At 36.1% G+C, this 20,267-nt stretch overlaps 1 protein-coding gene across 1 annotated transcript in view; it reads right to left on the reverse strand.

The window, feature by feature from the left end:
* OLA1 (Obg like ATPase 1) overlaps positions 1–20,267 on the reverse strand; it is a 260,413-nt gene that overhangs the window by 90,272 nt on the left and 149,874 nt on the right. Inside the window, exon 5 of the mRNA XM_072612356.1 lies at positions 9,555–9,730. Within this exon, the coding sequence (XP_072468457.1) occupies positions 9,555–9,730 (176 nt within the window). The remainder of the gene's footprint in view (positions 1–9,554; positions 9,731–20,267) is intronic.

Genomic DNA, 20,267 nt, shown 5'->3' on the forward strand with positions numbered 1-20,267 from the left:
TGCCCTCCAGCTCTGAAAATTACATACATTATGTGTATGTGTATTTTTGTATATATATAAAATGTATATATATATTATGAGGTGGTTTTGCTTGGGGACTTGGAAGAAGCCAGGTGAGACTCTAGGAAGCCATTAAGGAACACCACTCTCCCCAGCTTTGAAAACCCAGATGTTGGTGCTTCTCTCTCTAGTAACCAAGTATGTATGTAACAGTCAGGCAGTTGGATCTGTCTGTTGATCTGTGATGCATGTGTTGCTTACGGTCAAACACTTAGAAGGCCCTGTCTGTTGGTCTTTATTTCTCTGCTTGCATTTTCTCTGTTGGTGAATGTAATGAAAGATTGTTGCTTTCCTTTTAGAAAAGCAGATCTAGGAATGTGCTAGCAGTCCATCATGGACGTGTCAGGGTGCTTGCTGCTACAGTTTCATACATTCATTCATTCAAGATTAATGTGCAAAGCACTGTATGCTAGGCAATGGGGAAGGAAACACAAAATTTAAACCCCTCCCAGGCCACATGGACCTTAAGTTCTATTGAGGAAGAAAGAAAACACAAAATTCAGAAAAACAAGCAAAGAATACTTCACAAAGAGGGTAACAGAGAGATCAGGAAAGCCTCCCCAAAGAAGCTGGCAGAAGTAGAAGTAAGAAACGAGAACAATTTGGACACAAAAGATAGCCTATGAAAAGCCAAGGAGTCAGAAGAGGTAACTGACATTAACAAATATCAACAGGACAATTTATCATTTTCCTTTTGCTGTGATCTCTCTGCTACCTTACAGAAGCACAACTGTTAGGGAAAGGAGATGCATAGTTCAATAGTTTTATGGGGGTAGTTCCAAATTGCTTTCCAGAATGTTTGGTTCACAACTCTACCAACAGTGAATTAATGTACTTGTTTTCCCATAGTCTGTCCAGCATTTGTTATTTTCTTTTTCTGTCATTTGAACCAAACTGATGGATATGAGGTGGTACCACAGAGTTATTTTAATTTTACATTTCTCTATAATTATTAGTGATTTAGTGTATGTTTCATATGGCTATTGACAGCTTAGATTTCTTCTTCTAAAAATTGCCTATTCATATCCTTTGACAATTTTTTCAACTGGGGAAAGGCTCTTTCTTGTAAATTGGACAAAATTCCTACATATTTTAGTAGTAAGACCTTTATCAGAGAAATCTGCTGCAAAGATTTCCCCCTCCTCCCAGTCTTCTGCTTTTTTTCTAATTTTAGCTGTATTGATTTTACCTGTGCAAAAATATTTTATTCTTATGTAATTGAAATTATCCATTTTACCTCCTGTGAATCTTTCAATTTCTTAGTTATGAACTCTTTCCCTATTCATAGATGTAACAGGTATTTTCTTCCATTTTCTAATAATTTGCTTTTGATATCAACTCTTTATATCTAAAATCATGCACCCATTGTGAGCTTACATTGGCATATGTTGTGAGCTGTTAGTCTATTCCTAGTTTCTGCCAGATTGCTTTTCAGTTTATCTAAAAGTTTGTTGCCCAAAAAGATGGAATTTTTAAGTTTATCAAACACTAAGTTACTGGAGTCATATTTGTCATATGCTGTTGATCTAATCTTTCCCATCGATCAACCTCTATTTCTTACTAAGTTTCAAAGAGTTTTGAACATTACAACTTTGTAGCATAATTTGAGGTATTGTACTACTGGACTCATCATTTTTTTTCACGATTCCCTTGATATTCTAGGCCTTCTGTTCCTGCAGTTGAATTTTCTTATATAAAGTAATTTTTTGATGGTTTGACTAGCATGACACTTAATGAATAAACCACTTCAGGAGTAATTTTTTTTTACTTACTGGCTCGACGTATCCATTAATAATTAACATTTTTCCATGTACATTTGTCTTTATTTGTGTGAAGGGTATTTTGTAATTGTGTTCATATTGTTATTGTGTATGTATTTTATACTATCTGCAGTTATTTAAAATGGAATCTTTATCTCTTCTTGATGGATTTTATTGGTAACACATGAAAATACTATTGACTAATGGAAGGTTTATTTGATATACTGCAATTTCATGGAAGTTGTGAATTGTTTTGGATTAGTTTGTTATTTGACTCTCCAAGGTTCTTTAAATAAATCATCACCTACAATAAGTAATAGCTTCATTTCCTCTTTGACCATGCTTATTCTTTTAATTTCTTTTTCTTGTTGCATGCTATAACACATTGTAATGCTCTATTACTAGCATTTCTAGTATAATACTTAATAGTGATGGTGAAAATGGATATCCTTGCTTTGCCCTTGATCTTACTGGAAATGTTTCTGGTCAATCCCTACTACAGATAATGCTTGTTTTGGATTTTAGATAGATATTACTTATCATTTTAAGGAAAGAGCTATTTATTTATATGCTTTCTAGTGTTTTTGATGGGAATGAGTGTTGTATTTGCCAAAAGCCTTTCTTCCATCTATGGAATACTCAGATGATTTTTGTGTGTTTTGTTATTGATATATAGTCAGTTATGCTTATAGTTTTCCTCCTACTAATCTCAGATTTGCTTTCTTAATACAAATCAAATTTGGTCATATGTATGACCTTCGTAATATAAGACTGTATTCTCCTTGCTAACACTTTTTAAAAATGTTTGCACCAATATTCATTACAGAAATTGGTCAGTTGTTTTTCCTATGAGATAGTCCATATTTTATTCTTTTTTTTTTTACCCTTTTTACTTTTTCTATTTCTCAATATCTCATGGTGGCTCTGATCTGGTCAATTGTAATTATTATGTAGTTATTTTCTTCAGTAAGATACTGTACCTCTTTTTCCAACCTGTTAATTCCCTTTTCAAACTTTCCCCCCTAGCTCTTGCCTCTTTTCCTATTTGCTCTTCTATTGTTCTCATTTCCTTTTTAAAAATAATTTTAGCTCTTTCTCATGCTTTAGCTCTTCTAGGAATTCTTGTTGGACTTTTGTCCACACTTCCATTATTTTTTAAGTTTTTGCTTGTTGATTTTTTTCCAAGTCATTCTCTTCTTCTGTGTTTGAGTCTTTAGCTTCCCTGTAGCCATAATAGGTCTTATGGCTGGGTTCTACTTTTGTTTTCTCATTCTTCCAGTCTACTTTTTGACTTTGAATTTTATGTTAAAGCAAGGCTCTGCGCACTTCTGGAAGGAGGTAAAAGATGACGAGTCTGAGCTTCCATCTTCTCCTGTCCTTCTGCTGCTTTCATAACTTCAGCTAGAGAGCTACTAGATTTCAGTGCTCCCAAAGTGGTATGATCTGAAGGAAGATTTGTTCCCTGCCCTCCTGAGCTCTTCCTGTCCTTGACTTAGGTTTGCTAGCAGGCTCTGCACATTCAGAGTGACTAAACTGTAGGCTCTCCCTTTTTGGTCTGGGATGCTCTGCTCTACTCCAGGGATCACTGCCACAGAGCTAGCATTTGCCTCTGGAACTTGCTCCTCTTTGTTCTGGATCTGTGACCTGGCACTGGGTGGTAGGTGACAGAGCTGCCAGATGGCACCCATTACTTCTCCCAGAATTTGCTCAGGGATTCCCTGGGGTCTCTTTTTACCTTATGCTTTGTGACCTGGTACCCACTGTCAGCCCTACCAGGTGCTGGCATGTACATGCTATGTATGCATGATCCTGACCAGCACCTGTCTCAGTGTCCTTAGGATCTCTCTTTTTGTCTCCCCAAGATATCCTGGGCTGGAAATACAAATCACTGTGACTTTTTCTTGGCATTTCTGATCAGAATTCATTCTGGTGCATTTTCTAGATCTTTGATGAAGAGATGAAGGCAAAGAGCTAGAGTCTAATTCTTTCTCCAATTCTAGTATCTTGGGTCCCCTCAAGTTTCTGTCTCAAATTTGTACTAAGGACATGAACTATGCAGAAATCTATTCCTTTAGCCTGGGTTCACCTACACCAGAAGACTCCACCTCAGTTTCTCAGGGTAACAGAGTCCAACACAAAATTCCAAAATCCAAAAAAGATATAGGCTTGAAACCAACAATAATTATCCTGCAAAGCTTCATATAATTCAGTGAAGAAAAACAAGGAACTTTAAGGAAACAGAGGACTTTCAAGCTAAATGAAAAGCAGAGCTAAATAGGAACTTTAAAATACAAAAACAACATTATAGAGAAATACAGAAAAATAATTTTATTTGAGCAACTGGAAGGAATTCTATGATGATGAAATGCTAACTTTTTCATCAAGAGGGAAAACTAAGTGTCCCATCATAACCTTAATGTCTTCAAAGGGTGTTGAAGGAATTAAATAAGGAAAACAGGGATCCTGGAGGATGGATTGATTCTATTTGGGGGAGCTGAAAATGTAAAAGAGAAGAGGGTAAAAGTAATACACTAGTGTAGGAAGGAAGAAGAAAGGAACATGCTGTTTCTCATAACAGGAGCATATGAGAAGAGCATGCCAAGATGGATGAAAAGATGAGGTAAGAAAACAGATTAATCTCCTTCTTATCTTAAATGGTCAAAGAAGGAACGAACACACATAATTTTGGTATAGAAATCTATCAAGTTCATTAGGGATATGAGTAAGGATATGGGAGTGTGGATAAAGGGAAGGATAATACACCAAAAAGAGAATAATCAAAAACATGCAAACTTGCTCATCCTGAAAAAGAAGGTGGAGAGAATTAAAAGGAAATTAAATAACTAGAATTTAAGGGAGTCCCTATGAATTGGAATGCCTGAACAGATTATGGCATATGAATATAATGGAATACTTTTGGAATATAAAAAATAACAAAAGAAACAATATCAAAGAATCCTGGCTAATAGTAAACTATGTGGCATGAAGTGAGCAGGACCAGGAGAACAATTAACATACTGACAACAGTGTAAAGAAAAATGGCTCTGCAGGAGTTAAGCATTCTGATCAATTCAATGACTAACTGTGTCTCCAAGGAACCTAGGATGAAGCACGCTACCTACAACCTAAGGGGTGATACTCAGGTTAAACAAGACATACATTTTTGGACATGGCCATTCTGTCAATTCACTTTCTTTGAAATATGCTTATTATGAGAGTTTTTCCTCCCTTCCCTTCTCATGGTTTTTAATGGGAGTTGAGGGGAGAGGATTCAGTAGTCTATGTATTATGAATCAGAAAATCCACAAGCATTTTTTAAGTGTCTACCATATGCCAGGCCCTAAGGATAAAAGAAGTACATGAAGGGGAGTAATGTACAATCAGACTGAAAAGTTTTTGGGGACAGGCTATGAAAAGCTTTAGTTATCAGAGAAGCTTATATTTTATATTAGAAATGAGGGAAAGCCACTGGCACTTACTAAGTAAAGAATTAAAACATTTAAACTTGCACTTTAAGAAAGTCACTTTGGAAGTTTGCGGAAGATGTTCTGGCATGAAGGAAGACTTGAATAATGGGATCCTGAGAGAGCTGCCCCCAGCCCCAAAATTCTAGCTTCATTACAGGCCCACTGCACCTACCTAACCCCCCTGCCAATGTCCTAACTTCTTCATGTATGCCTCACCATTCACTACAGCAACAGGTGTGTCCATGAACTCATAGTTCTCACAGAAACAGCACACACTGCCACTGCCTCTACCTAGGCACTGCTCCTAGAACTGTTCCTCATATTTCCCACAGGAACAGCAGGTGTGTCCATGCACTTAACCATAATCACATCCATCTAGTCTTAGACAGGACCACAATACTCAGTCAATCAGAAAGCAGCAGCACCAGGACGCCCAAGCAGGATATGGACCCCAAAATAATAGAAGAGACTTTCCCTAGGTAGTTACCTGTGCAGCAATTGTAAAGAACTAACCTAGAGTAAACTTGTGACATAGAGAGGCTTATTATAATATCATTATCATATATACATACCCCCCTACATAGGGGTATTTTTCATTCTCTATATGCATTGTGGGTAATCACATGCATAGTTCCACTGTGGCTGGGACCCCTCCTCCATTACCTAATCCCTTAACAAACTCCTCCTGCCTTTTTAATATTAATCATATTCTTATATTCTATGTAAATTTCTGTTATGTAATTGCATCTTTACCCTATAAAAATCCATCTTGCTTTTTCTGAAGTTGCTGGTTCCTCTTGGAACTTAACCCAATTCATGAGAAATGTCAATCTCAATAAATGCCTATACTTGGATTAGAGGTGCTTTGACTCTGAATTCTTTGACATGGTTCCACCACAACACATCATGAAACTGCAACAACTTTTGGTGTCCCAGAGCTGAAACCTTAACAGAAGGGAGAACAAATAGGAGGTTATTGCAATAGTCCAGGCAAGTAGTGATGAAGTCCTGAATTAAGGAAAAGAATGAGACTAGATATAATGGAATACATGTGGGATAACAAATGACAGGATACATGGGGAGAGTGAGAGCAAAAAACTGAACATTACAGTGAGGATACGAACCTGAGTGACTTGAAGAGTGGTAGTATCCTCAGAAGAAAGAATGAGAGTCACGAAGTGGGAGAAAGATTTGGAGAAATAATGAATTCTGTTTTACACATGATGATACTGAGATGCCTACAGTACATCTACTTTCAAATATCTAATATCCAATTAGTGATAATGTACTGGGGATCTGGAGAGAGAATAAGGCTGCATATATGGACATGGAAATCCTCAGAATAGAGATGCATGTGAGCTGATGAAATTTCATGAAATAATGAATGCTATGGGAGATGACCAAGGTAAGAGTCTTGAGGTTCACCCATAAGGTTATGGTTGATAATCCCAGGAGGAGAAAAAAAGACTAAAAAGGAGAAGAGAAACAGGAAGAATCAGGTGTTAACAGCGTCACAAAACCTCAGAAGAGAGTATCCAGGCAAGAGCAGCTCAAGATTGACAAATGCTAAGTCTGGAGAGATAAGGATTGAGAAAATGAGATTTTGGCAATAAAAAAATCAAAGATAACTTGGAGAGAACAGTTTCAGTTGAGTGATCAAAAACAGTGTACAATGCAGAGGAGTGAGAAGCAGAGGTCATGAGTGCTGATTCTATCTAGAAGTTTGGTTGAAAAAAAAGAGATACCTTCTGAACCGTCAATTCTCCTCCAAAGTTAGGTTTTTGTAAATGTTTTCTACATACTTGTGTACCTATTATCTCCCATGTTAGACTGTAAACTTCTTTAGGACGTTAGGCTATTTCACTTGAGTTTTTTATTGAGAGTGCTGAGCAGTTTTCATTACAGATATTAAGTGCTTAAATACTTTACTAATTGACTGAGATATAGGATAATGGTTTGACAGGATAGAGTCTAGTGAGGGTTTTATAAAAAGAAAAGACCTGGTTATGTTTAGAAGCAACAGAAAAGAAGCCAGCATCTATGGAGAGATGAAAGATTGTACATAATGAATGGCCCCTATTTTCATAAGCTTGAAAAAGAGGCTTGAGGACAAAAGAAAAAAAATACGCCTTTTAAAAAATGCCATATTAGAAATGGGAAAGAGAATTACTCATGACTAAAAGGACTGACTAATTTCAGCGAGGGGCTGGTTGAGACGAGTTAACATTAATTTGTAGTTGGACTTAGTCATCAGGTTTGCACGACTTTCCACACAGATCTACTCAGAAGCCAATGAGCTGATCAAGAGGAGAAAGATGGTAGGAATGATCCAAGGCAAAGTCTGTTCATGCATAAGGGGTACTGGGCAGGGGAGCAAGATATTCAAGTGCAGAGAATGGTATAGAGTTCAATTGGTTAATTCCAAGATGCCTCAAACCAAGGATCAAAACAGATTAAAAGAAATTCTCCAATATTCCAATAGTTCAACAAGATCATTAATTTGGGTACGATCTCCAACATGATCAAAGCCATCCATCCATTCCCTCCATCCTGATGGTCTTTAAAAGAACTGTGTGATTTTGAAAGGGCAGTAGTGAGTACATTTAAAAAATAATAATAATGACATTTTCCTCAGATAAGATGACCTTAGACTGGCTGTAAAATCCAGTCTCATTTTACAGAAGAAGAAATTGAAGTTAGGTGGTTTGCTGGGATTTCAACTCAAATCCTATGTTTGCTTCTCTTACACTTATTCACATCTGTGCCAAAAGAAGAGCAAGCTAAAAATTTCTTGACTTGAATTAATGAGAATTCGATCCTTCAAAACATGGAACAACCAAAGAGAAATTCTATTCTGAAACTGATGCTCATTAATAGGAAATAATGTGTTGCTGGGAGGGAAAAGACAGATGGAAACTCTAGAGAGAAGTGATCACTCCTTACTAGTCAATTAATAAGCATTTATTAAGTGTCTACTATGTGATAGCCACTAAATTAAGTACCAGGGATACAAAAAAGGGGCAAAAGACAGCCCCTACCCTCAAAGAGCTACCAATATAATAGGGGAGTCTCAGAGTTTGTAATTTAAAAAAAAAAGAAAAGAAAAAAATTAAAGAAAGAAATCAATTCGAGCATAGCCTGAGACACACTTAACATTTTGGAAATGCAGATTTCAAAAAACGGGTAGAATCCCAAAATAAGATACTATAGGAGCAGACAGCCCTAGAGAGGCAGAAGTTGCTCCAGAATAAAATTCTTAATATATAAGAAAAATTCCACTGAGAAGAAAAAACAAATTGTTCTGAAGAGAAGTGTGTGTATACACAGACACAAGTATACACCTATGTATACATGTATGTATGCACGTATGTACATATGTAAAAGATGGAATCAAGGTCAGGTAAAAGGAGCTGGTAAGGGCATGGTGTGTGCCTGTAAAAATAATGTCAAGAATGTTAAAGCTAAGAATGAAATGAGACTGATGAAGACAAGAAAAGGGAATTTTTAAAAGCTATATTGGAAGGAAAAGGAGGAAAAGAAACTTTATTTGAGGATGGATCAGATAATACCTGATCAGAAAAAGAAGGTAGAGCTGTTCAATTCACATTCTGTTTACCTTTTCTCTGCCAAGGAAAAGGAGGTTTGCACTAGAAATTAAAGAATAGGAAAGTGATTCTCAAAATAAGAAGGTAGCAAGAGAGCACCCTTGATGAATTCAAGTCACTTGGTCCAGATGAATTTACTGGGTATGTTATGGTGGGGTTCCTGAGTAGAAATTTTTGTAACCAGAATGCCACTAAACTACCTTTAAATTTTCAAGTTCTGTGATTATTACTTTGTAGGAAAAAAATTTAATATTAATAATTATATATGCTTATATTTGTTTCCACTTGAAATTTTTTTTTAAATAACTAGCCCCCTCTTTCTACTTTTGGGCTTCATTATAAGTAGATGGCTAGCTTCCCAAACAAATTATGTCTGAAAAACAGATGAGTCACACTTCTTGAAATTTCAATATAAAATCATTCATATAATATTTACCTGGTTAACGGTAAAAAAAAAAAAAAAAAGGATAAATCTTACATCATTTTAACGAAAGGTAGCTTTTTAATTAGCCTGTCACCCAGACTTCAGATTACCAAGAGATAATCTTATGACCTTTGATCACTTTAAAGTACATGTAGAACACTGGACATTTGGGATGGCATATCTTTAACAAAATAAAGCATGGAAACTAAATACAAAATAACCACATACTTTTACTTACATATTCAGGTTTTAATTTCTTGTCTCCTCCTCTCACAGCAACCTTTTCTAGTTTATCTATTATGGGCATTATCATTTCCTCATCTTTAAGTCGAAGTTCTTCATGTATTATTTCTATATCTCGAACAGGATCTACACTTCCTTCAATGTGAGTAATGTCATCATCTTCAAATGATCCTAAAACATATCAAAGAGAGAAGAAATTCAGTTTACAAGTAACATACAATAAAATAAGAATAACTATAAATATAAAATTCTTTGTAAGTCAATCACAACTATACTTAGTATCCTGAATTCTATTTTGATTCGTGATATATTTTATCCCAATTTAGCATTACTGTGCCTTAGCTATAAACAAAGTATCTCAAAACAAGTGAGTTTAGCAAGTAAAAACTGATTCAAATAGATAAAATTATAAACTTTAAAAGGAGAATTTACTAAATTATAGGAATGTTGCACCACATTTTGAACATTAAAACACCTCAAGTTCCAGCAAGGAATTCTGAAGTTCTGAACTGTACTAGTAAGGTTTCCACAGAAAACAGGTTTTGGGGGGTAAGGATGGGGGGAGGGAACAAGGCCTGAAATCATCTGGCAGACCTCTTCTCTGCTTCAATCTACTTTATCACTGTGGTTCTGACGGTGATTAGATAATGAACCACTCAGACACACAATTTACACAGCAGCTAATTTCATCGGTCTGATTTGAGGGTATGGTTTTTAGGGGGCTATCAAAGAAACAGATGAAGGTGCATTTGTCATATATGAGTGACAACCATTCACACTATATGAACAAAATGGTACTGGCCCTTATTAGGAACACATGCTATTATCACATATTTAAAGTGCATTTGAAGCCATAATTTCAAATTGCCAACTGGAAACACAAGGGTAAAACAACCAGATATTACTGAAGCATGTGTACTGACTTTATGCCCTAGTGAAGACATAATGTGGCAACATAATTCAACTAGGATTTTCTCAAATTACCAGATAAAGAACAGTACCCTAAAATGAACAAATAAGAATTATTTTAAACAGAAAGTAGTAGTAGACAGATAAATATAATAAATTCATACATAAATTGCACTGGAGTAATGACCAGCACAAAATAGGATTTAATATTTAAACAGTATTTCAAAAACAAAGCTTCATTTCTTTGGGATATTATTATTATTACAGAATGATTAAACTTCATATAAAATCAGCTAACATTTTTCATACTCTCAAAACACTGAAAAATAAAATATTCTCCATACATGTTAGAAATAACTTTTTTCTAAATAATAAATGTGGGCAGTTTTCCATTCAAAGTGGAATTATTCAGGCCATCAACACATAACTGTTTAAGATAATCAGGTACAATTTAAATTTTAGTTTACCAATGGCTTACAAATGATAAAAGTTAATACTAAACAGAAGATTTAGATATTACTTTTAAAAAAAACACAGAGTAGGAGGAGGGAAATATAAGTAAGGGAAAAACAATATTGGGGAAAGAATTTGCCTTCTACTTTCTTAAAATCTCATTAGCAGTCCCTCACAAATATGCCTCATGGGTGACAGAAAGCTGGCATAAGAGTCAGAAGGCATGAGGTTAAGTCACTCTGACACATACCAGCTGTATTACCCTGTACTTGTAAATTAACCTCTCAGAGAAGATTAGTTAGCTCATATTTGATCCAAAATGAAACAAAATTAGATACCCAAATGAATGCTTGTTCTATTCCATAACCACACAAAAGACCTCTAAACCTAGCTTGGTATTCCTAAAAATATATGCCATGGCTCACAATGAAAAACAAGGCAAGAGAAAGTGGATAAATTCAAGGGACAGCCTAAGATTCATTCATAATGTGCCTACATCAGCTTTGGGGAACCTGCAGCCTCAAGGCCACATGTGCCCTTCTAGGCCTGTGGATGTGGTTTTTTGACGGAATCTAAGTTTTACAGAACAAATCCTTTTATTAAAGGGATTTATTCTGTGAAGTTTGGGTTCAGTCAAAGGGTTGCACTTCAGGGCCTTGAGGGCCACATGTGGCCTCAAAGCTGCAGGTTCCCCACCCCTGGTCTAAATATTTGTGCATGTGAGGTAAAGCACACTGCTTTGGTAGGATTTGATCTACTTTAAAAAAAAAAAAAAAAGATAAAACTAGGAAAGAAAAAGGCAAAATAAAAATTATTATAGGCATATATTAAGAGACTGTAACATCTAGCCCCAACATTTTCCCTGACCTACAGTCAAGCATTTTCCAATTACTTATTGCACAAATCTAAAACTGAATTCACTATCTTTCCCCCAATTTTCTTACAATTTTCTGAATTACACACATTAATTTTCCTCCTTCACTCCAGTCTCTGAGGAAGAAATGAGTCTACTCTTTTTCAAGCCCTTTATGTGTGGGCTTGACTCTGTTCCCTCACATGTCCTATGGGAAGCTGTCCATTCAATCATTCCCTGTCCTTATTTTTTAAATAACATTTTTATTATTCCTAAAGAAGAAACAAAAGAAGACCCCACTCCCTTCCTTCTGTGTGGGGTAGGGGGTAAGAGAAGTTGTTTCCCCAGGTATGCAAGTGTGTGGGTGTGTGTGTGTGTGTGTGTGCGTGTGCATGTCTGTGTCTTTTTTCTCTAGGTAGCACAGTGGATTAAAGCACTGTATCTGGAGTTAGAAACATCTGAATTCAAACCTAGCCTCAAACACACATTAGCAGCAAAACCCTGGGCAAGTTACTTAATCTCCTGTCTGCCTCAATTTCCTCATTGGTAAAAAATGAGGTAATAACAGCACCTACCTCCCAGGGTTGCTGTAAGGATCAAATAAGATAATATTTGTAAGATGATCTGCAAACCTTAAAATATTATGTAAATGCTAGCTTCTTTTGTCTTTCTAAAATAAATTCATTGTTTTATAGCACCAAGGATAGGGGGAAGAAATGGGAAGATAAAAATAATTTTGAATCTTTATAAAGTTTTTTGCACACACAAATCAAATGTAGTAAAAATTGGAAGGGAAATAGGTAACTGAGAGGGGAAAACTTTGCAACAAGTTTCCCTAATCAAGATATGTAAGTAATTGATTCAAATGCACTACAATGAAATCCATTACCCAATAGATAAATGGTCATAGGATATAAAAAGGTAATTATCAAAGGAAGAAATCAACAGCCAAAGTGGGGGAGGGGCAGGGAATGCTCTAAATTGCTAATAAAGAAATTTAAGGCAGGTAGGTGGTGCAGTAGAAAGATTGGATTGGATTGGAAAGACTCACCCTCCTGACTTCAAATCTGACCTCAGACACTTACTAGATTATTGTCCTTGGGCAAGTCACATAGTTCTTCATCCATAAAGTGAGAGAGAAAAAGAAATGGCAAACCTCTCCAGTATCTATGCCAAGAAAACACCAAATGGTGTAACGAAGAGTTGGACCAAACTGAAAAAATGACTGAACAGAAAGAAAACGAAATTAATGCAACTCTGAGGTTCTACCATGTCATACCCATCAGACTGTAAAAGGTGTCAAAAAAGTAAAATGACAAATATTATGGGGGCCATAGGAAGACTTCCAGGGTGTGGAACCAAGATGGCAAAAGAGAGAAAACTGAGCTCTCTCAACATTCCTCTCCAAACAACTTCAAAATAATGCCTCAAATAGAATTCTGAAGTGACCATCAGAGGGAAACATTCTTCCAGTTCAAGACAACACAGGTTAGAATGAGAAATCTGTGATACAGGAAAAGCGGCTGGCCTGGAGTCTGCCTAGAAGAACAGCCATTAGTGGGACTAGGTGATTGTGACAGAAACAAAAAACAGCTTTGGGAGTTCCCAAGCCAGAGACAGTAAGGGAACTTGTCAAGTGGTCAATAAGAGATGGGAGGATACCTCAGAGCCAGCAACGGACACAAGACCAGATGCTATTTAGTAACTCCATTGCCTACACCCACTTCTGGGTCACAGCTCAAGGGCAGAGAGGTGCACTTTCTATCAAGGAGTACAAGTCCTAAGGGGCAGTATCCCTTCTGGCCCCCGAGGGGTCAAGAACCCTGAGGAATACTATCACTTCCTATTGTAACAAAGGGACCTGAGAAGGGAAAACTTTGGGGGCCCTGAGAAGTATTAACTGTAACTTCAAGGGATCAAATGTCCTTAATGAGTTAAGGACCGGATTTCAGTCCAAGAGACCACTGACCACACCTTTTCCCAGAATACACCAACTCTGGAGCACTGAAAACTTCAAATTCCCAGAATAGGTCTGAAAACATCAGTATATAAAAATCTAAAACTTGAGACAGTCATACAGAAAGTCCAACATTAACATAAAGTTCAAAATCAAGACATAGGGTGGAAAAATGAGGAAACAACAACAAAAAAAGATCCTAATCATAAAAATTTACTATGGTGAAAGGGAAGATAAAAACACAAACTCAGAGGACAAGGAAGTCAAAACAGTCACAAGGAAAAACTCAAAAGAAAAATGTGAGTTGGACACAAGTACAAGAAGAATACCCAGGAGAGCTAAAAAAAAAATTGTTTTTGAAATCAAAGTGGTAGAGGAAAAAAAATAACAAAAGCAAATGAAGAAAATTATGAAAAGACAATTAAAATGTTGACAAAAGAGGCACAAAAAATACTGATGAAAATAACACTTTAAAAAACAGAATTGGCCAAATGTAAAAAAGAAGTTTAAAAGCTCACAGAAAATAATCCTTTAAAAATTAGAATAAAGACCTGTAAAAACTGTGGATAAGGTAAGAATTTATGGATAAATAAAAGACAGAGAGGATTATCAGATGTAAAACAGTAATTTTGATTACATTAAATGAAAAAGGGTTTGCACAAACAAAACCAATGCTGCCAGGATTAGAAGGAAAGCAGGAAATAGGGGAAAAAATTAACATCAAGTTTCTCTGATAAAGGCATCATTTCTCAAACATACAGAGAAACGAATCAAACAAGAAATGAATCAATACAAGTCATTTCCCAATTAATAAATGGTCAAAAACAGGAACAGAATTTTTCAGAAGTAATCAAAGCTACCTATAGTCATATTTTTAAAAAGCTCTAAATAACTACTGATTAGAGAAATGCAAATTAAAACTCCGAGATACCACCTCATACCTATCAGGTTGGCTAATTTGATAGAAAAGAAAAACAACAAATGTTTGAGGGAATGCGGAAAAATTGGGAAACTAATGCACTATTGGTGAAATTGTGAAATGATCCAACCAATCTGGAGAACAATCAGGAATTATGCCCAAAAGTCTATAAAAACTATGCATACGTTTTGATCCAGCAAAACCACTACAACATCTACACCCCAAAGAGAGAAAAGAAAAAGGAAAAAGGACCTATACATATAAAAATATTTATAGCAACTCTTTTTGTTGTAATAAATAATTGAAAACTGAAGGGATACCCATCAATTGCAGAATAACTGAAGAAATAGTGGTATGTGACTCTGATGGAATACTATTGTACTGTAAGAAATGGCAAGCAGGATGATTTCAGAAAAATCTGGGAAAACTTATATGAACTGACATAAAGTGATATGAACAGAGTCAAGAGATCACTGTACACAGTGACAGTAGACACACACACATATGTATACATACACACAGACACACAAGTATAATAATCAACTGTGAAACTAGCTATTCTCAGCAATACAATAACCATAGACAGTTTTGAAAGACTTATGATGAAAAACACACCCCCAGTGAAAGAACTGATGAAATCAGAACACAAAGCAATGCACACTTTTAAAATTTTTCTTTATTTTGCTGGGCTTGTTTTTCCTTTGTTGTCTGTGTTCTTTTTTGCAAAATGACTACTATGAAAATGTTTTGCACAATTATACATGTATAATGTATATTAAATGCTTACCTTCTCAAGGATGGGGGAAGGAGAGAATGAGAGAGGGAATTTGGAACTCAAAAATTATTTTAAAAATATTAAAAATTGTTTATACATGCAATGGAAAAAATTTTAAAAAAACATTAAAAAGACAAAAAATAGAACTGAACAAGTGGAAGCTAATGACTCCATGAGAAATCAAGGTAACAAAGTCAAAAGAATGAAAAAAAGAAAATGTGAAATATCTCATTGGAATAACAACTGACCCGGAAAAAAGATTATGAGGAGATAATTTAAGAATTATTGAAATACCTGAAACTCATGATCAAAGAAAGAACTTAGACATAATATTTCAGGAAATTATCAAGGAAAACTGTCTGGATGAACTAGAACAAGAAGGTAAAAAAGAAATTGAAAGAATCTACTCGTCACCACCTGAAAGAGATCCCCAAATAAAAACTCTCAGGAATATTATAGCCAACTTCCAGACTCCCAGGTAAAAGAGAAAATACTTCAAGCAGCCAGAAAATAACGATTCAAATACAATGGAGTCACTGTCAGGATCACACAAGATCTGGAAGCTACCACATTAAAGGAGTGCAGGGCTTGGAAAAAATTGTTCCAATCATTCTGGAAAGCAATTTGGAACTATGCAGAGAAAGTTATCAAATTCTGAATACCCTCTGACCCTAAAATACCACTACTAGACTTATATCCCCAAAGAAATCAGAGAAAAAAAAGGAGAGGAGCATAAGGGAGCAAGAAATTGTTAAGCATCTGCTAAATGCTGGAATGATGGGCTGAGGTAAAGTTTTAATTTAAAAAATACAGAGGGTGAGGGTGGAGGTGGCTGAACAATACTTGATAAGACAGATTTCAGTGCACTACATGTTCACGGAGTAAATAGTAAGACAATCAAAAATGCTAATTTCATTTTAGGTTGCATTAAAAAAACAACAACATCATGATAGCTCACGTGTACTGTGCCTTAGCCAAATGACAATAAGAACACCACACAGTTCCTGTTGCTACACACTAGGAATATTATTGACAACCATATCTAGAGAAAGTACATGTAACAGCGAAGGGATTGAAGACCATGCCATATGAAAATCAGTTTAACAAAGCACAGGTGTTTAACTTGGAAAAGAGAAGGCTTAGAGAGAATATCCTAAAGTATCTGAAACGTGTTATATGAAAGAAGTACTAAGATTTATTCTGCCAGGTCCATGTCTAGGTACATTACTACAGGGTGGAATAAACAGCAGAATTTCCTAAAGTCAATTCTGATTCTTTGTACAGAAAAATATTTTAACGATTAGAGCTAATAAACGGGGTATCCTGGGATTTTTATCCAATGAAGATCTTCAAGGACAGGCAGTCAGGAAATCTGTAGAAGAGGCCCATTAGCCTGCATGTCTTTTGAGATCCCTTTCCATTATACAAATCTGTGTTCTTAAACCTTTACCTGGTGTATCTCCAAGTAAGCTGCTGCTACCAACACCCTTTGTAGAATTTCCAGAGAGAAAGGAAGCCAGAACCACTTTACATGATGGGATGTATAAATGACCATGTAAAAATACAATGAAATTGCTTTTATTAGTTAGAACTAATTTTATTGAAGTGTACATAGTTTGCTTAAATTCCCAAAAATAAAGAGACTCCAGCTAGTAGTGCTCCTTCCCTGTCTCCAGTAACCACAAGGCTATAAATTAAAACTAGCTCTTCTCTGCAAAATGCTAGAGGCCACTTATTTAACTTAATTTCTCTTCTCACAAATTCTTCCCCACTATATACGTGGGAAAAGTTATCAAGATCAGACTACTACATACCATGGAAACAATTATTTTATGTAGTTGTCAGTAAAAAGAAAATGTAAGCTCTGAACTAAAATAGACTAAAATAAGCCACATAACAATAAGACCCAAAGCAAAATCTAATTTCTCATTAAACAAAAACAAAAGGCTCTTCTTATTAAGAACTACTGTTGTATTTCTTAAACTCATGAGCAAATTTTGGGAAAGATTAAATAAACTGGGTGAATTAAGTAAAATTAACATTCAATTAAGTAATCCCTTCTTTTCAGTTCTTAAAGATTTGTCATTAAGAGTTGATGACTCCCATTTTCTTCTAGGCATAATATCTACCATTCAAATTGTTTAAAATGAAGTTAAAGCTGATTGTAAATTTACATGAAGGTCACAGGTTCTATCAAAATAAAAAAGAAAATTTCCTAGTTTTTATGACATTGCATAGAATACTTTCATAGTGACTTTTCCCCTTAAATTTGTGCCTCTCCAAACCATATCTACTAGGGACTGGCAGTTTATTGTCGCTAGCCAAATAAGCATGCACTTTCATGCTTTAAAATCTGGTTCATCATTTGAAACTTGTTTTCTCTTTGACTATAAAAGCAATTTCAATTTATTTACATACATATATATACACAATCATATAAAGTGGTTCTAGTTTCCTTTCTCTCTTTCTACAAAGTCCACCAAGATTTGTAAACGATTTTCACAATCCACAACTTATATTGCATTAAACTAAATACTACATTCTTTTTTTTTTCTGTTTTAATTTATTTATTTAACTTTTAACATTCATTTTAACAAAATTGTGGGTTACAAATTTTCTCCCCTTTTATCCCCTCCCCCCCCAAACACCAAGCATTCTAATTGCCCCTATGACCAATCTGCTCTCTCTTCTATCATCCCTCTCTGCCCTTGTCTCCGTCTTCTCTTTTGTCCTGTAGGGCCAGATAACTTTCTATACCCCTTTACCTATATTTCTTGTTTCCTAGTGGCAAGAACATTACTCGACAGTTGGTCCTAACACTTTGAGTTCCAACTTCTTTACCTCCCTCCCTCCCCACCCCTTCCCTTTGGAAGGCAAGCAATTCAATATAGGCCAAATCTGTGTAGTTTTGCAAATGACTTCCATAATAGTTGTGTGGTATAAGACTGACTATATTTCCCTCCATCCTATCCTGTCCCCCATTACTTCTATTCTCTTTTGATCCTATCCCTCCCCATGAGTGTCGACCTCAAATTGCTCCCTCCTCCCCATGCCCTCCCTTCCATCATCCCCCCCACCCTGCTTATCCCCTTCTCCCCCAATTTCCTGTATTGTAAGATAGGTTTTCACACCAAAATGAGTGTGCATTTTATTCTTTCCTTTAGTGGAATGTGATGAGAGTAAGCTTCATGTTTTTCTCTCACCTCCCCTCTTTATCCCTCCACTAATAAGTCTTTTGCTTGCCTCTTTTATGAGAGATAATTTGTCCAATTCCATTTCTCCCTTTCTCCTCCCAATATATTTCTCTCTCACTGCTTGATTTCATTTTTTTAAGATATGATCCCATCCTCTTCAATTCACTCTGTGCACTCTGTCTCTATGTGTGTGTGCATGTGTGTGTGCATGTGTGTGTGTGTAATCCCACCCAGTACCCAGATGCTGAATAGTTTCAAGAGTTACAAATATTGTCTTTCCATGTAGGAATGTAAACAGTTCAACTTTAGTAAGTCCCTTATGACTTCTCTTTGCTGTTCACCTTTTCATGCTTCTCTTCATTCTTGTGTTTGAAAGTCAAATTTTCTTTTCAGCTCTGGTCTTTTCATCAAGAATGCTTGAAAATCCTCTATTTCATTGAAAGACCATTTTTTCCCCTGAAGTATTATACTCAGTTTTGCTGGGTAGGTGATTCTTGGTTTTAGTCCTAGTTCCTTTGACTTCTGGAATATCCTATTCCATGCCCTTCAATCCCTTAATGTAGAAGCTGCTAGATCTTGTGTTATCCTGATTGTATTTCCACAATACTTGAATTGTTTCTTTCTAGCTGCTTGCAATATTTTCTCCTTGACCTGGGAACTCTGGAATTTGGCCACAATGTTCCTAGGAGCTTCTCTTTTTGGATCTCTTTCAGGTGGTGTTCTGTGGATTCCTTGAATATTTATTTTGCCCTCTGGTTCTAGAATCTCAGGGCAGTTTTCCTTGATAATTTCATGAAAGATGATGTCTAGGCTCTTTTTTTGATCATGGCTTTCAGGTAGTCCCATAATTTTTAAATTGTCTCTCCTGGATCTATTTTCCAGGTCTGTTGTTTTTCCAATGAGATATTTCACATTATCTTCCATTTTTTCATTCTTTTGGTTTTGTGTTGTGATTTCTTGGTTTCTTATAAAGTCATTAGCCTCCATCTGTCCCATTCTCATTTTGAAAGAACTATTTTCTTCAGTGAGCTTTTGAACCTCCTTTTCCATTTGGCTAATTCTGCTTTTGAAAGCATTCTTCTCCTCATTGGCTTTTTGAAACTCTTTTGCCAATTGAGTTAGCCTATTTTTCAAGGTGTTATTTTCTTCAGCATTTTTTTGGGTCTCCTTTAGCAGGGTGCTGACCTGCTGTTCATGCTTTTCTTTCATCTCTCTCATTTCTCTTCCCAGCTTTTCCTCCACCTCTCTAACTTGATTTTCAAAATTCTTTTTGAGCTGTTCCATGGCCTGAGCCCATTGAGTGGGCTGGGAAACAGAAGCCTTGACTTTTGTGTCTTTGCCTGATGGTAAGCATTGTTCTTCCTCATCAGAAAGGAAGGGAGGAAATGCCTGTTCACCAAGAAAGTAACTTTCTATAGTCTTATTTCTTTTCCCTTTTCTGGGCATTTTCCCAGCCAGTGACTTGACCTCTGAATATTCTCCTCACACCCACCTCACCTCCTGATCCTCCCAGCCAGGGCTTGGGGTCTGAGATTCAAATGCTGCTGCCCAGTCTCAGGGCTTTTGGTGGGGGCAGGGCTGCTATTCAGTGTGAGATTAAGTTCAGGTGCTCAGGTCAGGGCAGGGCCGCCTCTCAGGCTCAGTTCCC

The sequence above is a fragment of the Notamacropus eugenii genome, chromosome 5, assembly GCF_028372415.1.
Source record: "Notamacropus eugenii isolate mMacEug1 chromosome 5, mMacEug1.pri_v2, whole genome shotgun sequence".
Classification (NCBI taxonomy): domain Eukaryota; kingdom Metazoa; phylum Chordata; class Mammalia; order Diprotodontia; family Macropodidae; genus Notamacropus; species Notamacropus eugenii.